The sequence below is a fragment of the Clinocottus analis genome, unplaced genomic scaffold (genome assembly GCF_023055335.1).
Source record: "Clinocottus analis isolate CAN_PGR_092001 unplaced genomic scaffold, fCliAna1.0.p SCAF_27, whole genome shotgun sequence".
Lineage (NCBI taxonomy): Eukaryota > Metazoa > Chordata > Actinopteri > Perciformes > Cottidae > Clinocottus > Clinocottus analis.
The window spans coordinates 2,425,983-2,446,116 of NW_027176009.1; the positions used below are offsets into that span (position 1 = coordinate 2,425,983).

Genomic DNA, 20,134 nt, shown 5'->3' on the forward strand with positions numbered 1-20,134 from the left:
AGTTCAGCCCAGTTCTTCATCTTCGGTTTTGGAAACTTGTCTTGTCTTAGGGAAAGCAGAACCCCACCCCCTCCAAAAAAAGGGCATGCTTGACTCCACTTAAGCCAAAACACACTTGCTGACATATTAAGATCAAAAAGACATCTTATGCTCACATTTACGCTCCATGACTGCGATATTTTCTGCCCTTTGGTTGGGTTTTAAATGTGCATCTCAACTTTCTCGGCCCCATTTGAGAACATTCTCAGCCTTTGATGCGGGCTAACTTCTCATTAGTGTTGTCATGTGGACATCTTTCAGCAGCAGGTCACACCTCCTTTCCAACCCTGACCCACAGTTTGTAGGACCTGCGGTTAGAGACATGCACGTATGCCAAGCGGTCGGTGCTGTGACCCTCAAATGTTCTGCTGCAGTTCATCATCAATCTTTCGGTCTCACGGCCAAGACTGACATGTAGAGAGAGAAGAAAACAGATCTCCAGTCGGTCCGCACCGCCAGCAAAGAAGGAAAGCACAAGAAAAACACTTTGCCGGACAAGATAGGTTCATCTGAGGTTAACTTTGACATTTTTCTGCAGAGAGCTTTGAGAAAAACAAAACGGCACTAGGAAACAGAGTTCAGACGGCCAATATCACGAGAGAACAGGTGAAAACTGTGAGTGCTAACTGAACGCTTGTTTGTGGTTAGTATCGCGTGACTCGTCTACTTTAGCTGCTGCAGCAGGTCACACATCCGACCTCTGTTGTTGAACCGAGCTGAGTGAATGTTTTTCTTCTTCTGTTCGTCATCCATCCGACTGTTGTTGATATCAGATGATTAGTATGACAGTGGCAGGTTATCTGAGGCGGGTACCTTTACTGACCTCACATTTTCAGCACTGTTATTCTTCGCCATTAGCCAGTTGATTGGCCATCTCCCAACCAATCACACGCTCTGGGTTATCTCTTTTCAAAATGAGGCATCCTGGCCAAAGGTCCTGCCGAACATTGTTTGTGTTATTTGTTTCCATATATAACACCATTTAGTGGATTATGGACCTACTCTAAATTGTGACATCTCTAGCAAAGTAATACAGCTTAATTTATGTAAGTCACGCTTGTATATAGTCAATACCACTTTCAACTAACAGCCAGTTAGCTTAACAGTTAGCTTAGCTTATCGCAACGACTGAGAACTGGGGGAAACAAATTGAAAGTATGTTATACATCATGTTGTGTTGAATTATTTACTTTGTTTTATCAGTGTTCATAATCAACTCTGCACATGAAAGTAAATACATTCACAGATTTCCCCCCAAAATGTCACATTCCTTATACCAGCCACGCTGACGAAATCCAGCTCTTAAATTGAGATTAAAATGACACAAACTGCCTTATCAGGAAAGTTGGAAGCTGAAATGAATCTAGCTATTCAAACGCTTATACACAGCAACTTAAATAGTTGCGATATTAATAGGTATGTGAAGTAAAAAATGAACTGTGAGTGCATCCGCAGTGAAACCGGCATCAGATGGCCTGTAGAGGTTACGTTGTTCCACAAGTATGTCAGACGCTGGAGTTCAACGAGGAGCTACTAACTGCAGCCCATTACATGGCATAAAGAAATACATTAAAAAAAAAACAGTTTAAAACCAGATCTCCCAGCTTTTTGCAGCCTCAGTTACTTCAGGAAGAGATGAAGACCAGACGGGGAAAAGAAAAGCAAGCAGTGGAGTACGATGCCTAATATCTTTCTCCATAGAGGACTTAGAGTATCTATTGCTTTCTAATTTTGAGAGCTATTAATCTGTCCTCACTCTGCTTCTGCTTCCTCCAGGTCTCTCTCTCTCTCTCTCTCTCTCTCTCTCTCTCTCTCCCTCTCCCTCTCCCTCTCTCTCTCTCTCTCTCTCTCTCTCTCTCTCTCTCTCTCTCTCTCTTTCTCTCTCTTCCAGAAGCACTCCAGACACTTGGCTGCCTTTGCTTTGGTTTCACCCTTGAGCTGGGGGCCATTGAGGTGAGTGCAGTTGTTGTTTTTTTAACATCAAACGGTAAAAACAAGTGACACTCTACAAAGTATGAGATTTCATTTCATCATAGATGTTATTATTACTTTCTCTGCTGTTTCGCTCCACAGATAAACATGTATTTATTTTTCTCAAGCTCTTGCAGGCTCCCACGTCTTGAATTTTTAGTTTTTCTCGTTTAAATATCTCCCATAGGCCTTTGTGTATTCGTACAGTGTGTATTTACCCTGGAAGCACTGAGTCTCTCAGACACATCTAAGGAATCGAAACCTTGCAAACGAGAGATGATAGATAGATAGATAGATAGATAGATAGATAGATAGATAGATAGATAGATAGATAGATAGATAGATAGATAGATAGATAGATAGATAGATAAGTAGATGGATAGATAGATAGATAGATAGATAGATAACTAACTACTTTATTGATCCCCAAAGGGAAATTCAGGGTTCAACTAGCTCAAGACATCACACAACATAATATATACATACACACACTATTAAAAAGGATTGTCCAAAGAAAAATATGGGCGTTGTGCAGCGCCTAACATAGCCAGTAGCCAGTACGGGCGTTGTGCAGGGGGCTAACATAGCCAGTAGCCAGTAGGGGCATTGTTCAGCGGGCTAACATAGCCAGTAGCTAGTTGGGGTGTTGTGCAGGGGGCTAACATAGCCAGTAGCCAGTACGGGCGTTGTGCAGGGGGCTAACATAGCCAGTAGCTAGTAGGGGCATTGTGCAGGGGGCTAACATAGTCAGTAGCCAGTAGGGGCATTGTGCAGGGGGCTAACATAGCCAGTAGCCAGTAGGGGCATTGTGCAGGGGGCTAACATAGCTAGTAGCCAGTAGGGGCGTTGTGCAGGGGACTAACATAGCCAGTAGCCAGTACGGGCGTTGTGCAGGGGACTAACATAGCCAGTAGCCAGTACGGGCGTTGTGCAGGGGGCTAACATAGCCAGTAGCCAGTAGGGGCGTCGTGCAGGGGGCTAACATAGCCAGTAGCCAGTAGGGGTGTTGTGCAGGGGGCTAACATAGCCAGTAGCCAGTAGGGGTGTTGTGCAGGGGGCTAACATAGCCAGTAGCCAGTAGGGGTGTTGTGCAGGGGGCTAACATAGCTAGTAGCCAGTAGGGGCATTGTGCAGGGGGCTAACATAGCCAGTAGCCAGTAGGGGCATTGTGCAAGGGGCTAACATAGCCAGTAGCCAGTAGGGGTGTTGTGCAAGGGGCTAACATAGCCAGTAGCCAGTAGGGGCATTGTGCAAGGGGCTAACATAGCCAGTAGCCAGTAGGGGTGTTGTGCAAGGGGCTAACATAGCCAGTAGATAGTGAACCCCGTGTATAAATTGTGAGTGAGTTGAGGGCTGTGCATATTTGAGGGGGTGGAGACTATGCAGAGAAGTCTAACGCAGAACCTTTGATAGACGACAACAACTGAAGTAACAGTTCGGTTTAACTGCTAATTATATCACCTCAAGCTATTTTAAAGCACATGGATATCATTTTAAGATTAACATTGTCAGATGTAAGACGTCATTGCCTGAAATCAGACAAACATTTCCCAAAGTATGTTTCTATCCAAATGTCACGCGATAAATGAACCACCAACCAACATGGATGCATGTCATGCTGAAGAGACATTATCCACCTTGCAGGTGTGCTGTCCATCATGTCGGTGTTGAAGGAGATGGAGAAGTACAGGGACATAGACGAGGACGAGCTGCTGAAGAAACTGTCGGAGGAGGAGCTGCAGCGATTAGAGGATGAACTAGAGGAGCTGGATCCTGATGTGAGTTTATAATACAAAGGCCATAAAGAGGTGTTACTGTCACTCTGCTGCTGTCAGTGGAGAGTTATGGGGTCCTACAGAATAGTATAAAGTATAGTATGTAGAATAGTGTAAAGGCCCCTTGTACATGTCCCTGTGTGTTCCTCTGCATCACTCTGTGCTGACTTCAGTTTTTTAGCAAGTCAAATTGTGTTAAGTGCGAAACATTTGAATGCTCTTGAACGCACAATGCTCACGAGGACATGGCTGTAATGTTAATAATGGTTTGTTTTAGTACAGTTGTGGCTGAGGGATTGTGCGTGAAATGCAATGTGTACCAAACCATCCAATCCGTGGGCATTTAGTGTTCCTGCACAATGTGTCATCAAACTAAAGAGGATGTGTGAAATATAGATGATGACCCACCCCAAAAAATAATATACACATGGAGATATATTCTAGAAAAACTTCTATACAACTATTTTTGTAATGCCCTCTCAATTTCAGTATCTCTCTATTGGCATTAACCAATTTAAAAACAATCAACTGAGCAATTGTTATATAAAACTGTGAATCATAGGTTGTTTTATGAATATTTAAAAATATGTATATATTTGGATGTATTGAACACCTTCAGTACTATAGAGTATACTATACTACTACTATTATAGTAGTATACAGTGTTACATGAAAAATTCAAATGTGCCCCAACGGTCCCCAATAAGACCTCGTCTGAAAGTTTTGTACTAAACCTGATCTCTAACTTTGTTCTGCTTCACTTTATCAAAGTCAACCTTTGCAGAGAGAAAGTTCACATATTGTGCTGTGATTTGGGTTAGAGTTTGACCTTACAGCTGCATCATTTCAAAGAAATAATCATTCTGAAAAAAACTGTTTAGACCTTTTTTCTCGACCTGACACCTTTTCATTTTTACTGTGTGTCATCTTCATTCACTCTCAACCAGTAACACAGAAAGATATTTACACATCTGAACAAAATCTATCAGCTCAAAATCTCTGTAGCCTTTTTATTGTTCTTCAATTATTATTCAAATATCTTCTAGTGGTTGCAGAGATACACATTTTTTAGTTTAAGTATGCAATTTTAGAGCCTAATATATATATATATATATATATATATATATATATATATATATATATATATATATATATATATATATAATTTACCTTTTTATCAAGGTCAGTCCATGGGAGGCAGGCTGGCATGTTGTTAGTCATTATGCTACAGAAGGTTCAGTACATCATCATTGGTACTCAAATGTAGTTTCTGTTACTTTTTATGGCGTGTTTATCTCTGCATGCAATACACCCGCAGCCAGCTTGGTAACCTCAGTGAGGTATCGTCGGTCGGGTTGGTGACAGCAGCTGTAATAGCTTTTCGATTAATGTCTCACTGCTCATGAAGTGGCTGGATTCCCCCTCAATGCCAAGAGATGACTGAAGGGTATAATGTGCAGGACTAAGTGTGTGTGTGTATGTGTGTGTATGTGTGTGTGTGTGTGTGTGTGTGTGTGTGTGTGTGTGTGTGTGTGTGTGTGTGTGTGTGTGTTAATGAGACCGATGTCGGTAGTGATTGACGAGAGGGACTCCATGACGTAAACGGAGAAAGCAGTGGGAGGCCGTGCGTGCGTGCGTGCGTGCTTGCCTTGTTTGAGCCTGTTTATTAGGGACACTAGTTTCACACCAATAAAGAGCCCATTGGCTCTGACACACACTGCAACCTTTCTAGCACGGCGTGTCACATCAGTTCCAGTAAGCCGTTGAAAACAAAACACAACAGTTTGCTAGCTTTACTGTTATTGAAGACATATAAATGTATCGTCAATCATCTTGAGAACCTTTTTTTTTTTTTTTCTGCACATACAGTACTGTCTCACATTCGTACAATAACACACTACAACTCTGACCAGCTCATATTGTTTACTTTTGTATGGCGTCACATCCCCTGAGATTGGAGACATTTTTGGATTAGAGCGCTAACAGGCTTTAAAAAACAAATCTGGAATAAGCTCATGCAAATAATAGATTACGATTGACATCTCTCAAATCATGGAAAAGAACATTTAAAAAATAAGAAAAATGTTATATTATTTTCACTCATCCACTAAAAAGCTGCTCTCTTAGTTTTAGTGAACATTTTAATGTGTTTCGACTCATTGTTTTTTGGCGGACTGCAACTACGGTTTTGGTTGACTCTTTACTCAAGGCAGCCATTTGCCATCAAAGAAACCCTTCAGTACCCACTGTGCTCTCCCTGTCGAGCACCAAACAGCTCACAGACAAAGCTGAAGCATATAGCAGCATATACAGTGTGTGTGTATATATATATATAAGTAATTGCGAAGTAAAGAGAGAGACCAAATAATGAGGCCGGGGTTGGGATGACGTGGGTAAAGGATGACTTGGTGGGGGGAGGGCGGGGGTCGGGAGAGAGAAAGAGAGACTCAGTTGGTAAAAATAACATGCGGGGGACCTGTTATCTACAGCTGATATAAAGTGTGACATAGAAAGCTTGCCGGTGACGGTGTAATATACTCCTGGCTTTACTATACGTATATACTTCTGTAAGTCACATGAACATGTACGGACCACCACTGGAAAGACTGAATAAGAGAAACTGAGAAGAAGTGAGATTGTTCGTTTACTTCAAAGGAGTATATTTCAAAACCAAATAATAGTGTAAATGTGGTGCGTACAGGGGAAATCGTTTGTTATGTTTCTGTAAATGGTTTGCTGGCAGAGAGAGTGAGAGTCATGAGCAGAGAGAAGCCTGTGAGTGCTGAGAGGACTGATAAGATATGAAGCTATAAGTAGCACTTGTAAGAGCTTGCCTTTGAACGTTGCTTTAGGAGGAAAAGAGCGTGGTGAGCAGCAACGCTCTGGGACATGTCTGGGTTCAGATAAGATGTTGGAGTTACACTAACCAGAGCAAAGATTTATCTCACTACGCTGTAATACTGTAATATTTGATCATATTTCTGTCGTCTCTGTCCTAAAAAGGTCTACGAAACAGTTTTATCCGTAATTCAAATAATTTCAGTTTCAGTTTAGTTATATTCTGCCAATGGGGTTTAGTGCTTGTTTTTTTTTCAACATGTTTCTTTTAAATTTACTGATAACTTGAAAAAGTTATCAGTAAATAACTTGAAAAAGTTATCAGTAAAAGTATTTTACTTTTCGAGAGATCGCACCTTGTGAGTTTTCCCGTGGATGTCGCCACAGACACCCAGTTCAAAATAATGTAAATAAAAGGCCTTTTAAAAAAAAATCATTGGACTATAGCTCAATGACCATAGATAGTAACTAAACAGCTAAAGATTATTACTTTAACTGTTAATCTTTCAGATAAAAGACTTATTTCTGACATTTAAATGACTAAAAACCATGCATAAAGGATCCGTTCCTCACCTCTGACTGGAGGGCTCAATGGTAGCACGGCTGCCTGCAAAATGTGCAATGGAGATTATTAGTTTTATACAGTTGTATTACTGGAACAAAGGAAACAAATCCTGGAGTCATCTGTTCTGCACTGATGTTGTGAGGAAGGACTTAACTACTGTTGAAAAAGGAAGTGAGACTAATTCACTCCCAACACCCAGTGCCAGTTTCATGTAAATCCTCATCCTTTGTTTAGAATGCATTGTTGCCAGCTGGGATGCGGCAGAAGGACCAGACCAAGAAAACCCCAACGGGAATGTTTCAGAGAGACAACCTGCTGGCCCATCTGGAGAAGCAGGCCAAAGAGCATCCTGACCAAGAAGACCTGGTGCCCTTCACAGGGGAGAAGAGAGGTACGAACTTGTTACTCATGGTTAACCTACTTGAATCAAAAGGCGGCTTTATCTCGCTCTTTGCACTGTTGTTATCAAGGGAAAAGATGACAAGAACACCAGATGTCGTCATGTTTGGTTTCCAACTGTGGGAGTTAAAGGGGGGGGGGCACAAAATACAAATTTTCACACGTCTACCATGGATATCTCAGGTTTTTTGTAATTCTCTAAAGAGTGATTGGTTCCACAAGACTTGTGTGTGATTGGTTCCACAAGACTCTTTTTAATTCTCTAAAGAGTGATTGGTTCCACAAGACTAGCCCTCACCAGGCCTTGTGAGGCCTGTCAGCACGGCAGCACCAGTCCAGTGTGGACGCTGAGCTGTGTGACGGATGGTGAGAGATACCAAACATCTCTCTGTGAAACTCTAGTAGGTCTCCGTGCCGTCACTGTCGTCATGAACTTCTTTGCTGGTACGCTTGTGCGCTTAAAAGACCAGCTGCAAAACTGCAGGTTGGGAAAGCGAGCGAGTAACAATCTCCCCTCCCTCAACAAGTACCGTCAAGGTACCGTCGAGCGAGGCTTTTAACATCTCGTTGAAACGCTCTGCCTCGAGACGGAGCACGCGAGCGGAGTCACTGTTTGAAGTCGTCTGTCATCGCTCCACTTCGTTTTGGTTTTTCTTACCCTTTCTCTTCTGCTTACCCTGCACTGACGTGCCGTGAAGCCCTCTACGGGGCGCTCCGTAGTGGTACTTGAAACGGGTTGATTTTTGACTTGTCAACACTGTTGCCAGTGTGATTTACGGGGGCACTGGTATGACAGCGACAGAGAGAGAGAGGACACAAGGACCTGGAAGCGCTCTGATCAAACAATGTCTGGCTGAAACCCGAGGAGCTGACCACACAAGCGCAGACCAGTCGATAAAGACACAAACGTCTGGGTCTTAGTCAGTCGGACCTGGTGACGGTATGAAGTGAGGGGCTCAGCTGCTGTGGAAGAGAGCTCGTCAGAGATTCACCTTAGTTTGACACTTACATTTGAAGCAATATTGCAGTTTCGAACAAGTTCATGGTCTTGGTGGTTTCTGTAACTCAAACTGGCTTTCTGAGGAAATGTTGTTCTTCTGCCTAAAAAATAAGCAGTCTTACTTTGTCTGTACGGCGCTATCTTGGAGCTGCAAGTTTCTGTAACTTTTCCTCATCAAAATCAAGGGTGTAAAATGGAAAAATCTGGTTTTAAGCCTCCTATTTCTACATGCTGGCTCGCTGTTGTCTTCGTGGGATACGTGACTGGGACGGAGACGTCGTTAACATTATTAGTAACACCTGTGCTTTGCCTAATCATATGATAAATCATAAAGCTTTGTCAAGGTCCTTTTGTCATGTTTTGCTGCATGGAAAACATACATAAGAACATGTTTGTACTCAGCAAAGAATTAAACAGATATTGTTTAATAAACCACAGGTTTCATTGTATCAGCACTCACACATGTCCTACACCTTTTTTATGATAAATTGTAAGATGTTCAGCCGTCATGTTTTTGGTTTGTTATCAGGTTATTATAAAATGTTAAATGTCCCTGCACTCCTATGGCCCACACACACAGGTGTTTCTACTTAATTGCCTGATTAGACTCTACTGTGTATAGAGTTGACGTTCATTAATTAAGTGAAAACACCTGTGTGAGTGTGGAGGGGGACCTCAAGCAAATCATGTCATGCTCGGGATGCTGGTCATTGTAGTAGTGGGGCTTGTCGTGCACATCTTTGCATTGAGTCCATCCACTCGTGTTGTAGGGAAAGCCTTCGTGCCAAAAAAGATGGTGGACCCCATCATGGAGAATGTGACTCTGGAGCCGGAGCTAGAAGAAGCTCTGGCGAGTGCATCTGATGCTGAACTCTGTGACATCGCAGGTAACTCAATCACGCCAACTCACATCTCCGATATACATCCAGTGTCTTCATCAGTTTCAGAGGTTTCCTTTTTATCCTTTTTTTTAACTACGTATAGACTCTAGATCTATCAAAACGTTATTATATTTGCAACTTTAAGAAGACACTACTTTTACCACAGTTTTGCAGTTATCAGAGTCCTCGGTGGGAAAGTTTCTGGGATTGGAACTTCCTATAGTAGAAAGAAATTGGGGGTATTTAATCTAATTTTCATCCAGAATGTATTTTTATGTGTTTATAGTATTATTATTTTTTTTAAAGAAGAAATAATAGATGAACCTTTTGGGATTTTCTTTTGAAAACTAAAAACTAACTTAAAAAAGACACACTCTCTCACATACATACATAAAAGCATCTAAATGAAGGATATTCATGGACTGGATCTCATGCGCTAAAGTGCATTTTCTTCATCTTCATCTTCTCTTACTAATCAGTGGCCTCGACCCCTCATCCATCTACTTTTCCTTAATCCAAATCTTCTCCGTTTCCTCTAGCAATCCTTCCATCTTCCCTCCACCCTTCCCCTCCATCCCTCCATCTCCTCCATCCCTGCTGGATATCTCTGTTCACTAGCTGAACGTCATCCGGGGTATCTGTACACTGCACAAACGTTTGTCTTTGCATGAAGCGGGTCTGGCCCTCTTGTCATGTTCATGTTGTCAGCTTGTGTTAAGCAGACATTTAGCAAAACCCGTGCAGAGCGACTCAGTGACACAGGCTGTCGGATGTCTGCGCTGTACATGCATTATACATCCTCGATTCAGTGTAATGTATGGCGACTGGCATTACAGTGGCAAATACTTTGCTGCATGTTCAAACTTTAAACATATTTCCTGTACAGATGACTAACATTTTACAGCGTGATCAAGATGGATTTAGCAGCAAGTTTTGATTTTTTTTTTTTTATCCCACTTGTGGTAAGTTGAGAGATAATATGACCGAGACAGTGCAGAAATATTTTCAGAGCACAACGAGTCCCCGGGGATTTGGAAGGTAACCTGCCCCAATTCTTCAAAGAGCAGCTTGGTAGCTTGTGTTCCTTCACTGTTTATGCCTTTCTGTTCCCTCCTGTCTCTGGCAAACAGACAAATTGATCGCAATCTCTAAATCCTTTATTGTATCTAGTGTCCTCAGAGTAGTTGCTCGGTCAAGAAACATGTGTCATATTCACTGCTGCTGGTGGGCAAAAGAAGCCATTACAGGTTACCCATTAACTTAAACCTTTCAGAAAACAGCTGCTTGATCTCTGAAAATTATATTGAGTTGCTTGTGATGCTGCAAGTGCCAATGTGCTGTCTGTATTGGCATGGCAGTTTACTGTACAGTAACTAGACAATCTTTTTACAACATTTCTCTCTGTCTCTTCTCTTTCTCTCTCTCGCTATCTCTCTATTTATCTATTTGTCTTTCTGTGTTTGTTCTTCTGACTCGACCGTTCTAGCCCTTCGTTCTTTGCGTCCTCATTTAGTCTTCTTACTGTCTTCCAGCCATCCTCGGTATGCACACCCTGATGAGTAACCAGCAGTACTACGAAGCCCTGGCCAGCAGCACCATAGTCAACAAGCAAGGCCTCAACAGTACGTAAAACACACACACACAAACACACACACACACGTGTACTAAAACTAATGTCACTTTTATTTGTTGAACTCCACCAGTGACCAGTCTTAACTCAGTTCAATCACAGATGCCGCAGGGCTTTTCTAGTAACAAGTCATCCTAAAATAACGCAGGTCACTCATCTAGTTTGTAGAAAAAGAATCACCTCATCCAAGTACAATGTTGAAGCGAGTTGACTTGGACTAGAATCAAGTGGAATGATCTCACGTTGGCAGAATGTTTTTTTTTTTGTTTTTTTTACTAAAGATGATCGGCTCAGTCTTTTTGTTGCACTCAATGCACAAATATAGTTCCACTAAGTACAGAGTGATTCAATAGATACGGTTAAGTGTATACATATGCTGTCCTATGGCTCCTTCAGGGGATAACTGATGATTCATCGCTCTGCCCTCCGCCTTGCACGACGGAGTGTAAACTGTGTTACATTACTCCACAGAGAAACACACGTGTTAATGAACCATTGTTTATCTTGCGTGGAGGCTCATCGTATAGACTCTCCTCCAGCTCCAAACAGAAGTCTATCATTTTGCTTCCAAATATGACCGGCTCTCATGAAGGAGCGATAGCTATAAACTTCTGATTCGCCTGCTGAAATCGTCAGCAGCTTGGTTTTCAGTGCCAATACACAGGGCTTAAAAAACGTTTGGTCTTTTTTTATTATCGTTTGAGCGATTGTCTCACATGAAGGTGATTGAGATCTGTGTTTCAAAAAGCGAATAGCAGTGGACCGCACTAGATACATAATCCCTACAGCGTGTTCTGGGTCTGTACTGAGGCCTCTTACCAGGACAACTCGGGAAAATCCCTCAAGGGAAGTGTCCAGGAGGCATCCTGAGCAGATGTTGAACCACCTCACGACGCGAAGGAGCTCCGGATATCTGAGCTCGGCACTAAATCTCTAAGGCTGATCCCCGCCAACCTACGAAGGAAACTCATGTTGTCTGCTTTTATCCACAATCTTATTCTTTTATAACTAAAAGGTTAGGGTTGGACCATAGATGCATGTGTAAATTATGATATTTGCCTTTTGGCTCCGCTCCCTCTTCACCACAACAGTCCAGTACAACGTCTGTCTTCCTCACACTGCAGTTTAGCCTTACTCGTGATCATGACCCTGAGATAGATACTTGAATTCCCTTGCACATTCGTGTGGATGGTCACTCGTACCTTTGTCACAGTAAGCTATCCACCAGACATGTGTGGCTTAACAAGTTGTGAGTTAAAAAGCACCACAATACAGTAAAAGGCCACTCGGAACTTTGTACTATTAGCTTTAAAAAATAGATATTATATTAGGATTCATATGTCTAGTGCATATAGTTGATCAGATTGTTGATTGTGGTCTGTGGGTTGTCGGCCCACAGAAATTGATACACACTATCGTATGCCGATCCAAACCCTCCCAAACATGCTCAACGGATGACATGTCTGACAAGTATGCAGGTTGTGTGCACAACCTTGCAGCATTATCATGCTGTGTGTTGATGGGGCCGGATGGATGGCACAACAACAGGCCTCAGGATTTCGTAACTGTCTCTCTGTCCTTTCAAGTTGCCACCACGGCGCACACATTACCTATCGAAGGTGAGCAGTTGCCAACTTTGTTGCCAACCCTGCTGAGGACGACATGCTCGCAGATGAGATTCAATTCAGTTCGTGCAGAGTTTGTGTCAAACAGTGACTGAAGGATTTTACATATTTTGAATGACTATTTTTTTTTATGGGTGATTGTTTTTGTACTCTTTGTTTATAGCTGTATATAAATTGCCAGTTTTTTTTTTCTTTCCGGCTGAGCAAACCATCAGCTGTCCTGGTGACTGGTCTCAGAAGCCAGATGTGGACGTCCTGGGCGGCCGTGGTTATATAAAGCCGGTTGGTTGTACTGCCAAATTCTCAGAAACGACACTAGAGGCAGCGTATGCTTCATAAATGAGCATTTAATCAATGAATGGGTGATTTAGTGTGGCCTTTTAATGTGATCAGCCCAAGGTACGCATGTGTAATAATCATTGTTTAATCAGCATCTTGATATGCTTCACCTGTTAAGCGGATGGATTATTTTGGAAAAAGTGGAGTGCTCACTAAGAGGAATAAGCTTTTTGTGTCCATAGAATAGTCTTGAATCTTTTAGTTCAGTGTTCTGTGATTGTAGGTGTGATCCAGTGCGCCCAGTACAAACCAGTCCCTGATGAGGAGCCCAACTCCACTGACGTAGAAGATACCCTGTTGAGAATGAAGATGAACGACCCCGACCTGGTGGAGGTCAACCTCAACAACATCAAGGTAAAAGTGTGTGTGTCTGAGGATATGAGTTCAATGCTGCTTTATTTTAAAACAAAAAAACAACAGAGTCTGATTTTGATTTATTTTGGATTCAGATGACCTGCATAATATTTTTTAGTACTTTCCACTGCAAGAACATAACTTTGTCTCTCATATGATTCATAACATGTTTGATAACATTCTAAAAAGCAGAAACAAATCAAACTTGGTGCATACAATTTAGTTTTGCAGTTTCAATTAAAAAAAGTTATTTATATTAAATATATTTGTTTCAATATAAAAATATTTTTTGAGCATGAAATTGAATTAACTTTAGTGCATAAACTGAATTTCTAGCAGAACATTTTATTTCATGAAATGCAATTGAGGCGTTTGATGTACACAAATGTTTCTGTAATGTGAAAAAAGAACAACATTTCATGACACAATATATAAGGAAAAGCGTTTAGTGAGCTGTAATGTTTGTGTTTCTCTGTACTTAGAACATCCCCATCAAGACTCTGAAGGCGTACGCTGAGGCTCTGATGAAGAACACCGTGGTGGAGAGGTTCAGTATTGTAGGAACCAGGAGCAACGACCCTGTTGCATTTGTAAGTCACAAGTTTAAAAAAAAAAAATGCTCCACAGAATCGATGTTACCTGCTTAAATGCTCCATATATCTGGCATCAAGTTATGGTATCACCATGTTAACACTTTTCTGTCTTCAAACTTGTATCAGCGTTTATTTGAGTGACTTTATTTTATTGCCAATCTTTATGAAAAAAAACTATTGTCCCTTTTTTCCTTTACATTTTTTTGTTTTTAACAATTAAGTAATAACCAGCTGTGTGTGTTAACCAGCTGTGTGTGTTTCCTCAGGCCCTGGCTGAGATGTTGAAGGTGAACACGACGCTGAAGAGCCTGAACGTTGAGTCCAACTTCATTACAGGGACGGGAATCCTGTCCCTCATAGCGTCACTGAAGTACAACACCATACTACAGGAGCTCAAGATAGACAATCAGGTACCTAAATACACACACACACACACACACACACAAACCTGCATACAATGGATGCAAACCCACCGGCTACGTTCACAAGACAAATAAAACTGGCCCAAATCACAATCCACCAGCAATAGCTGCAAACGGATTTATTGCACCCTTTATTCTCACCGTCATCCTCCACGTATGACAGATTGTCATCCGACCTCCACAGCAAGTCCTTCGGGAGATGAACACCTCCAGTGCGCTGTCATACATTTTTTTCTCCATTTCTCTCGCAACTGAAACAATTTTTTTTTGTCGTCATTTCAACGTGCATGCGTGTGACGTTATTGGTTGCGTGTGAGGAAGAGATGCGTTCTCACAGTGTGAGGATAGGATAAAAGAAGAGGGGGAGAGAGAGTTGAATCCTGTAACGTGTACAAAGCTGTGTGTGTGTGTGTGTGTGTGTGTGTGTGTGTGTGTGTGTGTGTGTGTGTGTGTGTGTGTGTGTGTCAGGTGGTGTACACAGACCATCTTTGCCACTTCAGTCTAATGCTCCTTGATTGCATTGCCATGTGTCATATGCATAGTTGTACATCTGTGACTCACAGCTCGCTCTCTCGTTGAACTTGTTGGATGATCCTGGTAGAGCATGTTACCCCTGCCTCTTCGTGCTCTGTTGTCATGGAGATCACTACCTCATCCGTGTAGTATACACAGTTTGAAGATGGCAGTCATTTTGTGTTCACGTCTCTTTTGCCTAACGTTTTCACATCCCCTTTGACCTGTTTTTAAATAATCACGAAACAACTTGGTGTGTGTCTCCTCCCTCCTTTCTCTCTCTCGCTCTCTCTCGCTCTCTCTCGCTCTCTCTCGCTCTCTCCCCCAAACTCCAGAGCCAGCCGCTAGGCAACAAGGTGGAGATGGAGATAGCCAGCATGCTGGAGAAAAACACCACGCTGCTGAAGTTTGGATATCATTTCACCCAGCAGGGCCCGCGCCTCCGAGGCTCCAACGCCATGATGAACAACAACGACCTGGGTGGGTTACAGACACGCACAGGCTCATTTTATGTCCGCAAAAGTTGATGAAGTGGACTCGGTCCAGTGGCGGTGGTTATATAACGTCAACACAGAGTTTCAGTAGTATTGCATTTGGCAGTGTTGGTTGTTGCATGCGTCAGTGCTGAGCATTTATCTTCACTTTATCTCTACGTACTGGAGTGATGTCATCGGCCGTTAGCTCAGTAGTGTGGCCAGAGAGCCTCGGCCAATCAAAACAGGGACTTCCTAAGTTATGACATCAGCACTAAGAAAAGAGTCTGTGTATGAGAGAGAAAACAACATGAAACTGGAGGAACAGATGGTTCGAGCCCATGCACAATTTTTTACGCTAAATATCTGACTTGTTGTCTTTGTACTAACGAGTGGATTTAACTCCCCTCTGACGGTCTCAACAAATATTTTTTAAGCGCCACAAAATAAGCACTTGTTAAGTTTGTATGAGTGAATGCCCTTAAATGTAACCCAGCTACCTGTTATCAGTTTAGCGAGTAAGAATAAGATGAAGCGCTCGGCTTCCCTTCCACTAAAGGTTAAAACAGAATTGAGGTGAAGTAAATAATTATGATGGTTTTAAAGTTTCCTCTTGTGTCATAAACCACTTGAAGTTAAGTCTCGGTATCATAATCTTGTCATAACGTTTTCCTTCCCCTCGCCATCTTGAAGCTCGGGTCGTCAGGTCGGAGTCGGATGGCTCCTTTACCCTCACTCTGTCTGTTCCTGAGCTGGAAAGGGCCTTCGGGAAAAAGTTCAAGTCCAAGACCAAGTAAAAACGAAAAGAAAACGCACAGCCTTGTCTTTCTTCTGCCAACACCACCTGGCTCTTTTCCAGACCCCTGGAAACCTCTGCTGCCGTCTGTCATCCTCCTCTGAGAGTTTCTTGCTTCTCCACGGCACCTCTTCCAGTACTTTCCTTCTCTTCGGCTTCTCATCTGCTCTGATCTGCAGAGACCACTGACAGTGGCTCCCACAATCAGCTGCTGTTGGCTCTACACTCGCCACCATAGTCAGAATATATCTAATGCCAGGACAATGCTCGACAAGGCAGCTGCAATACTGAACTCTGGAAGGTCCAGAAGCAGGGAAATAACACTAGGATATCTAAACATACCAATATATTCTGCTCAACAGAAGTAAAAGAATGAAAAGGAAAATATGAAATAGTACTATTCAATATTAAGTAATTGCAAGGTTAGATTAACCGGTACTTTCGAAATACAGAAGATTACATTTCTAATCCTGGCTTCTGTCATAAGTCTGAGCGAGGGCCAAGTCATTGACCCCCTTACGGATAGGACAGCAGCTTCCATAAACTCTTCTGTCTTTGCTTACTGTCGTAGTTTTTGGGAGTTTCATCTTCTTTTGGCTTTTCTTGGTCTTCATCTGCTGTTTCGGCATCACTTTCACACTCACAAATTGGTGCTATAACCTTTTCTTTGGTCGCTTCATTTATCTTTCTCTTTGGCCTTTTTTCTCATGCGATCGTTCTCTTATCCTGACGTGCCGCAGTGGGCAACTGATCTGTTTCCCTAAAGTCTTCAGGTTCACTGTGTGGTGATTTCTTTGTGATCATTTATTACATTGCAATTTTGTTTGTCAAGAATTGAAACACCACTAAAGCGCCGTATGAACTGAAAGAAAAGTGGCCGAAGAGTGCAAGTGAGAGGATTTTACACACCAAACTCTGTTTACAGGTGTTGATGACGCATATGTGAAAGAAGTTGTATGAAGCTTTTAATGGCACCAAAGAGAGCTGAGAGGAATTTGATGAATCACCTCAAGTGATGTCTCTTTCAACAAATGTCAGTAAGTGGAAAAGAATGTGGGGTTACCACACCTCGGTACCAGAGCATTAGTCTCCACTAGCACAACACTCTCTGACTGAACTGTCGACGATTGAGTTGCATTGTGGGTAGTGTAGTCAGCCGGTTTTGATGAGGAAGAAATATGCTGGGAATACAAAAGCTGCTGCATTGATTTTGTTCAGTGCAATTATTTAAGGCAACACCCACAGCTACGAATCTAGTTCGCACTTAGTTTTTTTCCCTTGTTGTTTTAGTATATTGTGTTACATTGTGCATTGTACTTAATGTTAACGTAATCAGTCATGTTAATGATGAACACTCGTCCCGGGTCTATAAAGGGAAAATACAGCCCTCCTCTTATCGTTGTCTTGCTTTCGTCTGCTGATTTTCTTTCTCCTCCGAGAGCGCCTCATAAAGCCACTTGAAGACAAAGAGCTGTGATTTTAATCTTTCTGTCCTGCTTTTTTGAAACCTCTTACCATCTTTCAGTTGCATCTCTTTGTTGCATGAGTAAAGCAAAGAGATGCAGGTGAACTTTGCTCTCCTTTTAGCTTGTTGATTGTGATGATGATGAACCATTGTCTGTTTTTCTAATGTCTCTCTTTCTCTGGGTTTCTCTTCCTTCCTCCTTCCCCCTCATCCTCATACCGCTGGTTTTCTGTCAATCTGTCACTCCTCCATCTCCTCCATCTCCATCTACAGTAAGAAAGAGAAGGCTTGAGGGCGGTCCCATCTTCCCCAAGTGTCGGACGAACGTGTAGAGACCAGGGCTGCCCTCGTTCCCCTACGACCCCTCCCATCTTTCCAAACCCCGTCCTCTCCAGCCTCACACCCTGCGATGGCCTGCCCACAAGACCACGCCCATCACTTCAGGTTCAATTGTCTGTGAACTATTTCTACTCTCCAGACTCTTTTTTTTTTAAGTAGATAATAAATGATCCAATGGTATTTATCAGCAGTGTCCTTCTGAGCTTTCAGGGCAGAAGATGAGATCGTGTGCTCTGAAGTTTAAACGTTTGACTTGGGCATTTGCTGTAGCTCTTTGTGTGAACTAACCAGGGAAAGCTTTGCCATTGTGAATCCATTAATATCTCCTCGAGAGCCTAGAGTCCTAAATAAAGGGGGCTGGAGGTCTGGTTTGAATGAGGGGCCACTGAAAGGTGACAGGACACTTTTAGAAATCCCAGTTTCTATTGATGTGTTGAATGAGTTCTAATTATTATTATTATTATTATTGTTATGATGCTGTAAATGAGTTGACTTGTCATTACTGCTGTTCCCATAAGCTTCTACTGATGCTTCAAGGTCGACATAAAAGGTATTTTCTACCAATTATTCACCAAAGCTAATGTCCGATTTGAATTTAATGGATTTAAAGAAAAGTTTTGGACCTCTGATGTTGCAGCCTTTTTTCTAATTCGGTCTAAATTGTATTTTTGTGACTTAGTCCTCAAACACTGAGATTATTCAGTAATTGACTATTGGATTGATAAACCAGGCTACTGTGAGAATTGTCGCTATATACAGATTATATTTATTTGTGACAGACCTGGGAAAGAGTCAGAAGCCACTCAAACACTTAATTTCATGGATTGATTGTGATAACTTGTGTAAAAATGTTTCTGTAAATGAAAATGTACACTCTAATTACACGTTACATTGTTCTATCTAGCATTTATGCGAGCGGTCCCTGAAGAGCCTTCCTGCTAGCTGGGAATGGCAACTGCCAACTTTTATATTCTGACATTAGCTATTCTACGAACCCACTGTATCATATCCTACGAACACCGTGTTGTTCTATACAAGTTGTTGTCTACAAGTCAGACTGTAATAACCCAAAGTAACGGTGAGTATTTGAATGGACTTCTGTCACACTTTCAACCAGGTCTGGTTTGTTGATTGTTTGTGGTTGTTTTATATTTACTGGAGCTAAAATGTGTGGTTTGATACAAAATGCTTGGTACTGTGGACTTTCTGTTTGTTCCAGGTGTCACATTAACGTCTCAGTCCAGGTTTGGATCATTTCAGTGGACACAGATTTACAAACACAGGAAACCTCTAATGTCTTTACAGCTGTCAGATTACACAAATCCATCCATTGTATTTAAATAAAACAAATGTTTGTTAGCTGTGGCGGGTCTTAAATCAACACCGAACATCTGAAATATAATGTTACGCTCTGATACTGGATGGATTCTTTTAGAGTTTGCAATGGAAACGCTCTTCTTATTTAGGGTGAAGCATGTCTGTGAATACATGTTTATGTTCTTGTTACCAACTCCAACTCCATGCTGGTGATGATCTACTTGGCGGTGTCTTTTGCAGCACTTGATTCAAATTAACAGAACAGTGAGCTGCGCATGTAACCAGAAACTCGAGCTAATATGTTGCTGCCTGAAAATAAAACTGCACCAGTAAAAAATGGCCCTAAATAGTCTGCAGTCTTGTTACATTTTAATGGCTCAAAATTAAAAGGGTCGGTATTTTTCTGCTTCAAGAAAATGGGCAAACAAGTTGCAGACCGGAAAGTGGATCTGACCTGACGGTATAATCCATGTTTCCGTGATGTAAACAACTGTACCTGATACTGACAGCATGCAGAAGGGTTGAATAGCCCTTTTAATGTTATTTAATATCACTGCTTTGTTACTATGTTACTATGGACAAAAACGATCAGTAACTGAATGCCGAGAGGCAAAAGAGGCCACCCAAAGTCTGTGTATGTCCAGTTCTTTTCTTCTGTGTCATGTTTTCTGGTATTTTACTGCTTGACTCTGTTTTGTTAGCTAGTTCACCTTTTTGGGTTGAATTTTTGCAAATAAATGAATAAATAAAGCTTGATATTTGTCTTTGTGTACTTCCATATTTAGACAACAGTGTCACCC

At 41.9% G+C, this 20,134-nt stretch overlaps 1 protein-coding gene across 2 annotated transcripts; it reads left to right on the forward strand.

The window, feature by feature from the left end:
* Positions 1-1,860: 1,860 nt before the first annotated feature.
* On the forward strand, positions 1,861-20,080 carry tmod1 (tropomodulin 1). Of its 2 annotated transcripts, XM_068592436.1 has the most exons (11): positions 1,861-1,992; positions 3,655-3,788; positions 7,423-7,579; positions 9,358-9,474; positions 11,001-11,090; positions 13,286-13,416; positions 13,899-14,006; positions 14,276-14,419; positions 15,280-15,424; positions 16,111-16,210; positions 17,952-20,080. In XM_068592436.1, exons 2-11 carry the CDS (start codon positions 3,669-3,671, stop codon positions 17,968-17,970), a joined length of 1,131 nt encoding a protein of 376 aa, XP_068448537.1. In that variant the 5' UTR covers positions 1,861-1,992; positions 3,655-3,668; the 3' UTR covers positions 17,971-20,080. The 2 variants fall into 2 exon arrangements, with proteins under 2 accessions (XP_068448537.1, XP_068448538.1); XM_068592437.1 differs by lacking the exon at positions 16,111-16,210.
* The last annotated feature ends 54 nt before the right edge of the window (positions 20,081-20,134 follow it).

What these genes read in the sequence shown, in the direction of transcription:
- tmod1 (XM_068592436.1), top strand. Translation starts at nt 3,669, where the DNA reads ATGTCGGTGTTGAAGGAGATGGAGAAGTACAGGGACATAGACGAGGAC. An exon ending in CTTCACAGGGGAGAAGAGAG is followed by an intron (nt 7,580 to 9,357) that starts GTACGAACTTGT and finishes CTCGTGTTGTAG; the next exon opens with GGAAAGCCTTCGTGCCAAAA. An exon ending in CAACAAGCAAGGCCTCAACA is followed by an intron (nt 11,091 to 13,285) that starts GTACGTAAAACA and finishes CTGTGATTGTAG; the next exon opens with GTGTGATCCAGTGCGCCCAG.